The sequence below is a fragment of the Coloeus monedula genome (genome assembly GCF_965178545.1).
Source record: "Coloeus monedula genome assembly, chromosome: 16".
NCBI classification, from domain to species: domain Eukaryota; kingdom Metazoa; phylum Chordata; class Aves; order Passeriformes; family Corvidae; genus Coloeus; species Coloeus monedula.
In genome coordinates this window covers 9,648,203-9,661,705 of record NC_138796.1, presented here as the reverse complement: position 1 = coordinate 9,661,705, position 13,503 = coordinate 9,648,203, and the positions used below count along the sequence as shown (strand labels likewise).

The 13,503-nt window shown below is 41.5% G+C and overlaps 1 protein-coding gene across 1 annotated transcript in view; it reads left to right on the top strand.

Annotated features, from left to right (window-relative positions):
- The first annotated feature begins 1,337 nt into the window (after positions 1-1,337).
- The window catches only part of CPPED1 (calcineurin like phosphoesterase domain containing 1), a 39,719-nt gene continuing 27,553 nt past the window's right edge, over positions 1,338-13,503 (top strand). Inside the window, exons 1-2 of the mRNA XM_082291887.1 lie at positions 1,338-1,439; positions 11,526-11,744. Of these exons, the coding sequence (XP_082148013.1) occupies positions 1,376-1,439; positions 11,526-11,744 (283 nt within the window). The 5' untranslated portion in view covers positions 1,338-1,375. The remainder of the gene's footprint in view (positions 1,440-11,525; positions 11,745-13,503) is intronic.

Genomic DNA, 13,503 nt, shown 5'->3' with positions numbered 1-13,503 from the left:
ATTTTTTGGCCTGCTCTTGATGTTATTTCACTTGCAAAATTAATCCTGAGTTTAGCTGAAGTCATGCAGCAGTCATATATTCTGGTTTATGGCTGCTCAGCCCTATTAAGCAGATGAGAAGAAAATGGAAAAGAAAAATAAAAGGTAAAAAATGTCTTTGCATGACTGAGCCAATTGTTTTTATATTAGCATGAGCAGTTCTACTACGAGACTGTGATCACCTCTTCCTATGATGGTGTTGGGATATTTAGATAGGCTGCACCTGAGACTTAAAAATGCACTTTAGTTTTTATTTGCTTAATATACCACACGCTGCCTCAAAAGAGGTGAATTGACAAAAACTACTTAATAAAAAAGACTTCCCCTAGCACTTTCCATCTAATGATCATCAAGCAGTTTACAAGGAGGACTGCAGAAGCTGTCTTCACTTGTGGATAACAATACCCACATTTTACAGATGGAAAAACCATCTAGCCATAGGAATGCATTTTAGTTGACAGCATTAACCTCATCTAGCACTTTGCTGCAGATTTCACACGATGAATAGGAGCACTCAGAGCTCTGCATGTTGCACCACGCAGAATAGCGGGGTCCTGGCTGTTCAACTGGGAAACTGCAACCGTATTGTTGTTCCTGTATGGCTGGGTCAAAAAGGGATTCTAGGTCAGAAGAGATGAAGAAAACAGTGCCTTGTAAGGGTCACCCATATATTTCAGTCATCACCTCACTGTGTCGCTTGGTTCTGACAGAAACAGGAGCCGCATGGGCCCTGGTCTGTGCCCGCCACAGTGCCCAGCCATGGGCAGGACAGACCGGGCTGGGGACACTGACAGCAGGGAGACGCTGGGCCTTTGCTTTTTCTGCATAATTTTGCCTTTTCTTTTTTCAGATAGTAGTTGCTGGTGACACCTAAATTCGGGAGCACGTTTAAACGCTGAGGAAACCTGACCAGAGGAACAACCCATGAAGGAACAGAGGAAGGCTGCCAATGCTTTTAGACGACACCGGGTCGCTTCAGTTGGCAGGTTAGGAACGAGCTGAAAATGAGGTAATCTATTACTTTATTATAATTCATTTAAAAGCCAGCACATCTTCGAGGCAGGTTCCACCCGAAGCCGCCCCCCGCACATGGCGGGACCGGGAGCCGCCCCGCAGCACCCCCCGTTCGCAGGGCTGCCCCAGGGGAGCCGCTCGCCCCAGACCCGCCCGACCCCCGCCGCCCTCACCCCAGCCCCCAGCCCCCAGCCTCCACCGCGGCCGCAGCGGCCGGGCCCGCGGGGCCTCCCGCCCGCGCCAGGCGCCGCCCCCGGCGGAGGCGGTGCCGCCCCCTCGGCGGCCGGGCCCGGCGGTGGCAACGGCCGCGCGGGCCGGGACGATGGCGGCGGCGGGGAATGTGTTCCTGAGAGCTCGCGGCAGGACTCTGACCGCCTTCCGCCCAGGTATGGGGGGCGCTGGCCGAGCCGCGCCATCGCCTGCGGGCTCTTCCCCGCCGCGCTGCCGGGCGGGAGGGGCGTCCGGAGGGAGGCCCGGGGCTTCCCCGGCGGCGGGAGGAGCTGCTGCCGGGGAGGGGGAGGCGTGGAGTGCCGGGGCCGGGGCCGGGGCCGGGGCCGTCTGCTGGCGCCGGGGAGCCCGTGGTGGGGAGCGGGGCTCTGGAGGCACTGGGCGGCCGCAGCGCGGACGGGTGCGGGGCTGTGGCCGCCCCGCTGCCCCCGCTGTGCCGGGGCGCGCCCGGAGCCGCCCAAGTTTATCCCCACGCTCGGGCTCCCATAAAGATGCCAGCAGTGTCCAACACTGGATTCGTTTTAAAATGCTTGTCCGTGCTGCTGAACCTGGTGTCCATAGCCTGTGAAACTGTTGGCGCCAGCACTGTGCTGTCCTGTGTTGGTACCTGTAGGGTGACCTAACAGGTTACCGCTGGGTCACTGTTCATGGTGCTCAAACGAAAGGCAGCCGTAGGGTGGTTCACAAGTAGGTAAGATGCTGCTTTCCCTGGGGTGCTCAGCCTCGCTCAGGGTGAGGGTCAGCAGCGCAGGTGCTCCCCTGGCCCTGCCCCGCTGTGCAGAAGCAGCACTGCAAACCCTGGGCTGCAGCCAGCCAAGGCGGACGTGCTTCCACACCTGCCAGGTGGGTAAGGGAACGAGGCCAAAGCGAAGGCGGCAGCCGCCTGTGACTGCTGGGTTTTGCCAGTGGCTGGACACAGAGGAGCGGATTGAACGCGTTGAACATCTCAGTGTATGCACCTGTTTGTAAAATTCCTCCAAGGATGGAGGTTCTACAGTGTGCTGAGGGTGTTCAGCGGCACAGCGAGCTCTGTGTTAAGAAATCATTTCCTGTGGCCACGCGTGGAAGGTCTTTTATTTATCTGTATTTATGAATTCCAAATTGTATTGGTTTGGTGAGGTCAGCAAGGCTATTAAGTCCCAGCAATTCTGTGGTCTTTTCTTGGGTTGCACTGGAAATATTTGGCTTTGCTTGTTGCCAAATAAAGAAAAATCACCAACTCAGAGCATGTGAAGTATATGTATACAGTCATTCTGGCAACCTATTAATTGCAGATGGTTTGGTTGGTTTGGAACAGAATGCCTAGCATTTGCTGAGGGGACAGATGGCAGACAAGCCATCTAGTTACATCAACTGTATAGCGAAATTTTGACAAAAGGAGTGTTCAACAGCAGTGTAAAATTTTCTCAATAAAAGCTTTATCTAAGTACTTCTTGAACATTTACTTAAACATGGCATTTGGGAATCTGTTTTCCAGGTGTGCTTCTTTCTCCTGAAGTGTCCTTGTTTGAAATTCTTTAAATATTAATTAAGACTTTTCTACCGGTTGGTTGTTTTTAATCTTGTTCAGGATTCGTTAGGCTATCATAGTCCAGCTACCATCTTCGGGTGCAATACTTTTTGTAAATAATTTACTTGGCCTTTTCTCAAGAGGCTAAAGTGCAACACAACATTTTAATAACTGAATAATTGGGGGAAAAGAGAACCAAGGGCTGTTAAAACTGAGGCAAATGTTCATGCAGTGTAAGATGAACATCAGTTCTCTGTATTTTGTTGCTTTCCTCAATCTTTGGGTTTCACTCCTGTTAAACATGTATCCACATAAAGCATTTACTGCCACTGCTATGGCTTGTCACACTGTTTCTTTTTAAAATTTGAAAGCCACTATTGAGAGCTAAATTTCCTTTTTTTCTTACTACCCTTTCTGCAAAGTCCCTCTTCCACACCCTCTTCCCTAATAGTAATTTGTTTAGTCTGCTTTTTGCTTAATGAGGAGGTTTTACCTGTAACCTGCTGTAATCTGCCCTTGGTATGGAACATGTGAATGAGAATCTGGAGGTGAGGGATTGAAATTATCCATATAATCAATGAGGCACAGTAGTAAACAGTGTATAAATACCCTACCTTATTGGCAAGAGACCTTTATATGCTTTGGCTTTACTTTTTAAAATCAATTATCTCCCTTTTCTACTCATGTGAAATTTTGCTTCAGCTGTCTACTCCTTCTATTCGTATTTTAGTGAAGAAACAGGACCATATGTTTGGGTGAGTGCTGTCTTCACCACTTCTCTCCAGAAGTCAGGGGGTTATTTTGTTTTGATTTATTATATATATTTTTTTTGGTCCCAAGTATGTCAGTAGCATGCTGTGCAAAGAATTTCTGTGAAAGTGGTAGAACACTTTTTTCAAGTAACTAAACAAGTGATACTCCTGTCAGTTTAACTGGTTGAGAAGTGTCTGTTTGAACCTGTCTTTTGCTAGTTTTAGTTGATGGTTCCAAAACCTTTATCTGGTACAGGCGAATCACCAGTATTGCATCCTCACAATCTCAGTTCCATGTGTGATTTAACGTTTCTCTGTCATGCCTCCCTCACCAATCTTTTACATATTCTCAAAGTTTATTCAGTTGCTTCTCATATTTTCATTTTGCTCTGTTCTCTATTCCTTTCCAATCTCTGATCTTTTGCCATTTTTGAATGTTGAGGTGACTTCTTGGTAGTACTTGCTAGAATTCACATGAAGTTGGTGGTGTTTTACCCATGTGCACTATCCTGTACTTTTTTGCATGAAGTTCATCCTTTTTTGAACAGTCACTGAATAGGAAGTCTCTTCTCAGTTCTTCACAACCAGGCCTGATTCTCATGCTGCCAAATGGCTTAATTTTAGCAAATTCCACTTCCTCTCTTCAGTTGCTGTGACAGATTGTTTTGAGTTTGTTGAACAGTATATAGGTCCCAGTGCAGATCCAGGGGGGGGCCTGTGTGTCTTGTCCATTTCTGTTTCTCTTACTAGTTTTCTGTGCATGCAAGGACTTCCTTTCATATTTCCAGACAGCTTGGCTTCATTAAGAATCTTTGGCAAGTAACTGTTAGATGTGTCTTGGAGATGGGATCAAGTGGATTTCCCTTGTCCCTGTAGAAGCTGTTGATTACTCTTTCTGAAGAATCAGTAAACACAGTGGCTACTGTCTTGGTTAGCATTTCCATCACTTGTCTGTACAGATGCTACTTTTGCAGTCAGCTCAGGAAACCCTTTTAAATGTTGGTGTAATAGTGACCACCTCCGTGTTCCTTTGGAGCAAGGGCAGTTTTAAGGATGAAGTAACTCCCCAGAGGTTCACTGGTTTTCACTTTTGAGGAGTTCTATGGATGCCGCCTAATTGCATCCATAGAATCCCACCACATAGCACTAAACCACCTGAGTGGTTTTTTTAGTGCTATGTCTATTTGTTGAATCATCTACTGGTATTTTGCTTTGAGACAGATCTGATGTGCTGTCAGGAAGAATTCTCACATTAGATCTTCACAAGTTCCCTCACAATACCTGTAGATGCAAAAATGTACCTTATTTTTCTTCTTTTCAGCCTTTATTTTTGGATGCATCTTGCATGTCTGGAACATCTGCTAACCCTAGTGAGCATCTGGTGGGCTACCTGCTCCTAATTCCCCTACAAAGTGCTTTTTTAGTTGTCAGATTTATGCTGTTTCCAGTTATTCACTTCTTTTAGCTTGACTTCTTGGACTTTAGTATCTAACCATCCAGTGTATAAAATCTTTCTGTTCTTTTTATTTGGATGCTTTAGCTTCTCAAAGGATGCTGTCCTGCTCGTACTAGCCTCCTTATGGCTGTTACTTAAGTAATTTAGACAATCTGGATTCTTTCTGGTCTTTCTGAAGTTCTTAGTAAATGCTGTGCATATGGTCTGAGCCTCTGGGATAGTGTCTTTGAATAGTTTCCGTGCTGCCTTCAAGGATTTTTGCACTTTTAAAAAGCATCATAATTATATATAATTCGCCTCTCTTTGAAATTAAATACAACCGCAGTTGATTTCTTGCTTTCAGAGGAGTGTTGGATCTTGGCACATTATGATTACTGTTCTAGAGCTCTTCAACAGTAATATTTTTGAGCACTGATCAGAACTGCTTCCCAGTTTGCATATTCCATTCCCAATACTGTCTCCAACTCTCATATGAATTAGGGAAATTTTTACGTGGGTTTTGAGAAACTTTCTGTGACTTCACCTTGTCATTATGCAAACCACCCCCCTTCACACCTACAGTTCTGGGCTGTAAAGTTTTTGTAATGAGTTTACATGTTAAATTTGGGGGTGGGCATAAGGCATGACTAGAATTTAGATTCTGTAGCCCTCAGTACAAATAAACTGTGTCTGAGGGGGCATTTCTTACCTTGATAGTTATCTAAGAAGTTTAGAAGTATGTCTTTTGAAAACAGTAGCACTGTCTCATTTATTTGAGAAACCATATTCTGTCATTTAGTGTTTCTACTGACAGTATTTCTGTAGTACATAATTCTGGAATAATTACTCTTTAAAATGTTTTATTTTCTCTCTGAAAATGTATTTTGATACCTGTTTTGAAGGGGTTTTTCCCCTGGCACATAAAATTGCACCTTTCATGGCAGGTTGCCTTGGTCATTCAGCAGAACCTTCAGTAGTCTTATCTTTGGTAGACTCTTGGGTACACATGGAAAAGGAGCTGAAAAAAATGCACATTTCTTCAGACTGAAATCTTTTGTATTTAGACATACAGAAATAATGAGTTTTCCAAGCTGTATCTATTGATAATATTTTAATATATAACAAGGAATTATTAAGAATGTAGTGCAATTCCTTTATTGGTTTTGAAGCTATTTCAGGACTGAGAGTAATGAAAACAAATTGTTGCTGTTTGTGTTGTCTATGATGTATACATACTGACTTCACTTAAGAGATTCCATTTTCCTTCCCGCATAGAGCTTCTTTGGAAGCACAACCAAGGTTGTGCTTCCCTTTCACTTTCACCCAGAAAAAGTCACAGGCACACTTTGTAGGCAAAGATAACTCAGGGCAGGGAACCATGTTCCTATTTCTGCTGTGCTCTGATTTTCAGAGAAGTGATATGGATTCTCCTGTCAAACCCAATGTGACAATGAGGGCATTTTTGTGTTTGTTACTGCCCATGGTGGACTGAGCAGGCACTTGGAGATGTGTCCATGTCCAAACTCCTCTGACACAGTAGTGTCTAAAGAGGGACTATGGACAGGAATAACTTTCCATAACTAAATTGTTTCCATTAAATGCTGCAGAGTGTAGAGGACGAAAAACACCAATATACTGTTGAACCCAATCAGTGTACTTATAAAAAATCCCACCACAGAAATACTGGAAATCCCACCCATACCACTTGCCTGACAGAGGCCAGTGGTTTTTTTGAGCAATCTCAATAGATGTGTGTTTGTGGTCCTTGGAGATGGGGAAAGAAAAGAAAGGAGAAACTAGGAAAAGAAAAAAGGGGAGAAAAAAAGGCACAGCAAGACATTAGCTATTGTCCTTTAGAAGTTGGGATATTCGGCTGAAATCCCACCTAAGTCCTTGAGGTGTCTTTTTGCCTGTGATCACAATACATGGCTGAGGTTTTCTCTGGTGAATTGCTGCTGACTACTTCGGTCCTTCACAGAATTAATCCTTAGATAAAATTAGAAGCTGGCACAATTTTTCAGCCAATGCTGCTAAAAATACATTACATTGATCCTCTATCTGTACTTTGGTATGCATGGGAGCAGAAAAAGAGTAGGAAGCTATTGAAACTGAGGCATAACAACATGTTCAGAAGTTGGACTTCTGTGGCGATCAACTGTGCTTTTAAGGAGGTCTGGAAGCAATACTGATTTGAAATAGTTTTCTGTTGCTTGGTGTGTAAAAGCAGCTCCACAGACATAGTTTGTCCTTCAGAAATGGAAACCGCATGTACATCAGTTATTGGAGAAGTCTGTCAACTTTTTTCTGCAATTGTGTTTTCTTTTTGTTACGGTAAATTCTGAAAGTTGCAAACAGCTTCAATGTCTATAGGGATGAAGAGCCAGTTTTCAGGCATTCTCAGCTTCATTCAATTTTGTGATGGGAGAAGGCAGAAAAAATTATTAATTGAATCCTAATGTTCTATTGCTTTACCTAGCATGCACTTTGTCTGATACAACTACATAGCTCATCTAAAGGCTTAAAAATTGAAGCTCCTAGTGAGAAGGATGCTTTTATTGTTGTTCCCACAGAAGTCATTTGCTACATTTGAAGGGATGATAGCCATTGTACATGTTATTTAATTGAAACCTTATGAAGTAGCATCTGGGACCTGGATCATGACTAGAGGATTGCTGCAAAAGCAGCTGTTGGCCCTCCCACCACTCGTGCCCAGTGGTGTTTTTTAGTTCCCCTCTGCCAGACTTTGGCAGACCCCCAGCATGGGAGCAGAATGATTTTGCTGAGCACTGTTCTTGAGATCCAGTGAAAAGACCAAAGGGTTCAAACAGGGGTTTGTGGTGCCTGTCTTACGGGGCAGACAGGGTTCGTTTGCACTGCCACTGTACCTGTTTTGTGGTTGCCAACAAGCAGCTGGTGAGGGAGAAAAGGAGGGTATAGAATAATGATCTGAACAGGGTCCATTGATAAACCATTTAATTGTAAGGCAGGAGACTTCTGGATCCGTCTGTGGTAGTGGAAGATGCTTTTCCTATCTGTTTCTCGTTGCTACCCTCTTACCGTATTGGTTTGTTGGAAGAGCATTCGTGCAGGCCTAGTCCTGTGGTTTTCAGCAGAATTAGTGCAATTGCACTGGTAGCAACACTTGAAACTTTAGCTGGACTGGTGTTATGGCTTACACGGATAAGGAAAAACTTGCAAAAACAACTCTGAAGACAGACCAGTGAGGGCACTTCAGAGTACCTCCTGGATCAGCTGAATTCAGAACAGGCTTAAGATTGGTGCCAGGTGCAAGTTTGCACTTGTGGTGTTGTATTAATACAACTCTCATCATGAGACTCAGTTTTTATATTTATAATACTTTATAGTAATTAAAGCACATCCTGATTTTAAAGAAAAAGTTAAGTTGTAAGTTTAAAAAGTGTCCTTGCATTATTTTGTTCCCATATACTTTTGTTTCATGGGAAACAAGATCAGTGAATACCAATTGATAAGTAATAAGCTAATGGAATTTGGTTTAAGTACTAGGATTATTTGTTTTTAGTGTTTTTGGTTGGAGTTATCAGATAACAAGACAAAGGTAGAAAATATTTATTCAACCTTACTGTTACTTTTGTAGCTATTTGATGAGTTATTGAATACCACAGAAACAGCTATTGACTGAATTATTTGACTAAAACCAGTTAATTAAACTAACATTTTAAGTAAATGTTATTTATGTAGCCCTGATTCCTGGCTCTCTTCTGATGTCCCTGCTTCACTTTCTTCATTTTATCTTTTTCTTTCCTAAAGGAGAATATAGCATATACCTTTGCATCATTTTCAGTTCCTTTCTTTTTTCACCTCCTATCTCCTTCCTTTTCTCCCCACTCTTCACCACCTCCACCCCTGCATCTTCTGTTTCTCCTTTCTTCTGCCATTTCTTGATTCTGTCTGTGTACTGAACTTCTCTTTTGAAATTCATCTTATCAGTCTCTCTCTCTGCCTCACATGACCATCACTCACCCACTCAAACCAGAGCATCTGTGCACAGTCTTAGAAACATTCAGGTACTTAAAACCTAGAGAGTTCCTGTATTGGCATGAATATAAGTAAGGAAAATAAAATATCCATGAAACATGTATTAGAATAACCCCTAGTCTGGCTTTCCCACCAGTTCTGCATCAGCTCTGCCTGCTCCCCAACAGTGCATTGTCTGCTTGCCAGATCTTTCTATGTTCAAGTATTATATAAAGCTCCCTGTTCCCTGGGACCTGGTTCAGCCCTGCTGCCTGTGCCAACCAGCCAGGACTGCTCCAGGTGCTCCAGCTGCCTATGGCCACCACTCACCATTCCTGGGGCTCTGAAAGGGTGACACAGTCTGTCCATACTTGAAACACAGTCTTTAAAAACAACTGCTAGCTCTTTTGTTAAAGTAGTTTCTATAAAAATAAATAAATGTAAATACATTTTACTTAGGTTACTATGGTAAAAATACTAGCTTCGGATTAAACAATACAAAACAAGTATATTTTGCTCAGCGTTGATTTAACAGTACTGTCTATAAAGTTGCTGGAAAAAGGGCAGGTGTTAGAAGTCCTGCCATATTGTTCAAAGATTTGATCTTTTTTCCCCATTTAATGAATAAATTGTGCCACTCCTCCAAACCAAGTTCCTGTTTCAGAATTTCCCTTTTTACAGTTTTGTTTTGTAGAGGTCATAAAGGGTTTCTGATGCAAGCTTCCTTGACTGATATTGTTCCCATAGCTTCCCACTTATAAAAACTGTAAGTTGCACAAACAGTGCCTTTGCTGCATCATGCAAGCTGCTTTTATGGCAGTTGTATTTTTTCATGGAAGTCATAAAAGAAAAACCTAAATTACTTTGTGGCATTCAACTAGTTCCATAAGGTTTCTCCTGCAAACTCATGGATAGATGGATCATTTCACTTCCCTGAACAGTTGTGTAACTGGAAGAGTAAATTTTTTTTCAGAATTAAAAGCCGATGAGTGGCTAGAAGTTTCTGCCTATAAAATACGTGATTATTATTTAGAATAAGTCAGTGCTGGTATATAAATAATTTTGTTTAGAAATGAAATGTTAGTTTAACTAAAGTGCAGAAGCTTTCATTTGGCAAAATGATCTGATGCCATAGCAACAGATGACAATTACAAGCAGCTTCTGGGAGTTGCCTACATTCCTTATCCCTCACTCCAGTCTATCCATATCCATGGTGCAAGAGATGAATTCTGAGCTCTGTTTTCTAACCTTCCTTGAAAGAAACACACTCCCCTTTTTGCCAAGTGTGAAGCTCCAGTTCTGGAGCTTGTGGAAGGAAGTCAAAAGTACATCCATGTGATGGACATGGTACTTCTCTACTGTTACTGGAAGACCAGTTTTGCCTCAAAATGAATTTCAGATTAGACTGACATGATATGAGAGTATATTTGTGGATTATATTTTAATTTTAAATAATTTGCTGTATCTTTTCTTTTTCGAGTCAACTATAGATGGATGTAGTAAGTGAGTTTTTAACAGCTTAAATTCTGTTTAAAATACCTCCAATGACAGTAACAGTATTAAGCCAAATACAGCTGTCAAAACTGAAATATTCAGGTTGCAAATGAATGCATATAGACAGCTGGAGCAACCACAGCATACTCATGTTTGTACTTCAATTCCAGCTTGGGACATAAGTCTAGGAAACAGGCTACCCATTTCTGTTTTAAATTTGTAGCCAGCTGTTATTTTATTTACCCAGTGTTGAGATTTTTTCTTCCAAATGTATATATGTAGTCTTACATATATCACCCTTTGTTTGTTGTACTTGGTAATACAATATTGGAGAAAGAAGTATATGTAAAATGGTAGCAGCACAGTTTCTGTCACACTCTCGGCCTACAATGACTCTACCAATGGAAGTTTGTTTCTGAGTTCTCACCTTTCTGCCATAGGTCTTGGGAGCAATTGTGGCAGCAATAAATTTGGATTTTCATTGTTGCTGCTAATTCTGGTGTTGCTGGGTTTAGTGTTTGCTGACCTTGGTCCTGTTGAGTGGCTTCAGTTCTAACTGAATGTGCTACATCCGACTTTTCTCTGAAACGATAACACCAAAAAGCATATAACTCCTTAATATGAAAAGAAAAGGTCTACTGGAACCATAAAATGTGAAACTTGTGTATGTTTTAACTTGTTAATTAAAGAAGCAATAATTGGAGTCTTAAAAGAATCAACTGAAATCTAATGTTACACACTTGTGCTGTGTTGTAGTCTTGTAATTTCCAGCACTATTTGCTGAGTTCTTCACATACTTTTCCTCTAATCAGTCTGTAATTACTATGTCGCGTAATTAGATTAATATACTTTCATTTATTACAACTACACATTAGAGGAAAATTTTGTACTTATGCCTTTATATTTGTCCTGTATGAATGAGTACAGAATTCTGTACTTACGTTAAAGCAGCATCAACCTACTGAGGTGAAGAACAATCAATTTAATGATGTGTGGAAGCTTTCATTCTCTTTTAAGCATCTCTACTGGGTTTTTTTTTCCTCTTTTGTCTTCTTAGATGCTGAGTACCAATGGAAGGGGCCCTTCTACTTCATCCAGGGAGCAGATCCTCAGTTTGGACTGATGAAAGCTTGGACGCATGGAGACACTAATAATGGAGATGATGAATGGGGAGAGGAGATTAAATTAGCAGAGCAAGCAGTGCAAGCCGTTAACAAACTAAACCCTAAACCCAAGTTCTTTGTGCTGTGTGGAGACCTTGTCCATGGAATGCCAGGTAAAGCAATTAAAATTTCCAAATTGAGGTAGTAACTCCTTTTTTTTTTATATTTCAGATTGGCAGTCAGGCTAATTTACTTGACTTTACTTCAAAATAGTCTTTCATAAGTATCATTAGTATTAGTTCCTGTTTTGGGGGAAAAAAAGTGTGATTTGTAGATGATTCTTGAGATATTATTCTGATTTCTTCATCTGACTTCCTGTAGCATTCATCTTAAGGCTGTACTCTCATTAGTTAATTGCTTTCTTTTCAGTAGGAAATTTTCTTTGAAATAAAAGTCTTTCTCCTAAACAAATTGCTTTGAGATGACAAAGAAGGGCTCTAGCCATTGGGGAAGAATAATGCCAAGAAGATAGCAAAAAATAGATACGGCTTTTTGAGTACCTAAAGTGAGTAAAGCTCAGAAAATTCTCTAGCTTTCTAGTGCTTAATAAATTCAAATATTTAAGTTTTTAAAATGCTAAAGGTAAGCGAGTTCAAGCTTTAGCAATTCTGTCCTGTGGCTGTGGGACTCTGAGCTCAATGTGTTTCTGTGTACACTGAGAGGAAGAACAACAAACCATCCAGAAAGGTGAGTTACAAGAAAGATAAGTACTTCTCTTGGAAGTGAAGTAAGTGGTGTTACCTGCTTACAAGTGGTCTGGAAAGAGGATCTAAGCACAGTGTCTCACATTTGTTAGCCCTGATAAGCAGCAGAGCTGCAGACAGCCCTGACTGTTCACTGCCAGCACCACAATCCACCCAGGGAGCCTGAAAACATCCTGTGTCTTGTGCTCCACTCTGCTTCACACTCCACCTGCACCTGAGGAGCTGCTTCCCAGCCCTTGCTCACACAGCAGGGGTTTGAGCACACTGGAGACCTTTCCCTAATTCCTTCAGTGTCCCACAATGTTAATTTTAAGACTTTAGCTGTCAAATTGATTGACAGTATTTATAGGCTTTCTTTTGATCAGAACACAGTTTTACTGAAAGAGTGGGAAAGTGTAAAAACCAACAGATTTAAGCTTGTTTGAATCTACTGTGTAACACCTCAGTAGCTTGATCATAAAGTATGCCATGATGCAGTTTTATTGGCTTCTGCGCTTCCATTATTTTGGAATCATCTGTCCTTCCTATAGCAGAGTTTTAATAAATATTTTGATTAGGACTTTTAATTTGTGTAGGTGTTCCAAATATTTTGGTTTCAGTATCCCTTGTAAGAGGAAGAAAATTCAAGACAATTAATGGCGTTATACATCCTATTGAAAAGGATCTTTCACTCAAAAAATTTAAGTAATCCAGGAAGCTGAGTTAGTTTTATTTTACCTGGATATTTCTCAAATACACATAAAACAGTGCGAAGTTCTGAGTAGTTTTGTATCTTTTGACTTGAAACAACATTATTCTAAGGGTTCTCTGTTGGCAGAGCTAAAGTGTGAACTAAAGAGCCAGCAAATCTTCTGACTTGCACTGGGTACTCAATGGCTGGATGCAGTAAATAAGTCTTGTGTGGCACTTTTTGTATTTGGTTGGGGTTTTTTTTCTAGCAGTGGTTCTCTGTAGTCATTATTGTCCCTTTTGCCAGTGTATGTCTCAGACTTGGTAATGTTTTAAATACAAACCTGTCAGGGCTTTGCAAAACATTAGCATTATTCATTTTGCTAACACTTGTGAAAGAAACGGAGTGGATTGTACTGGTGAGATCACCTACATTGTGTGATGGATGTGCTGTGCCTTGTATAAATATTTGAAGCTGCCTTGTGCAATTTCCAAGAAA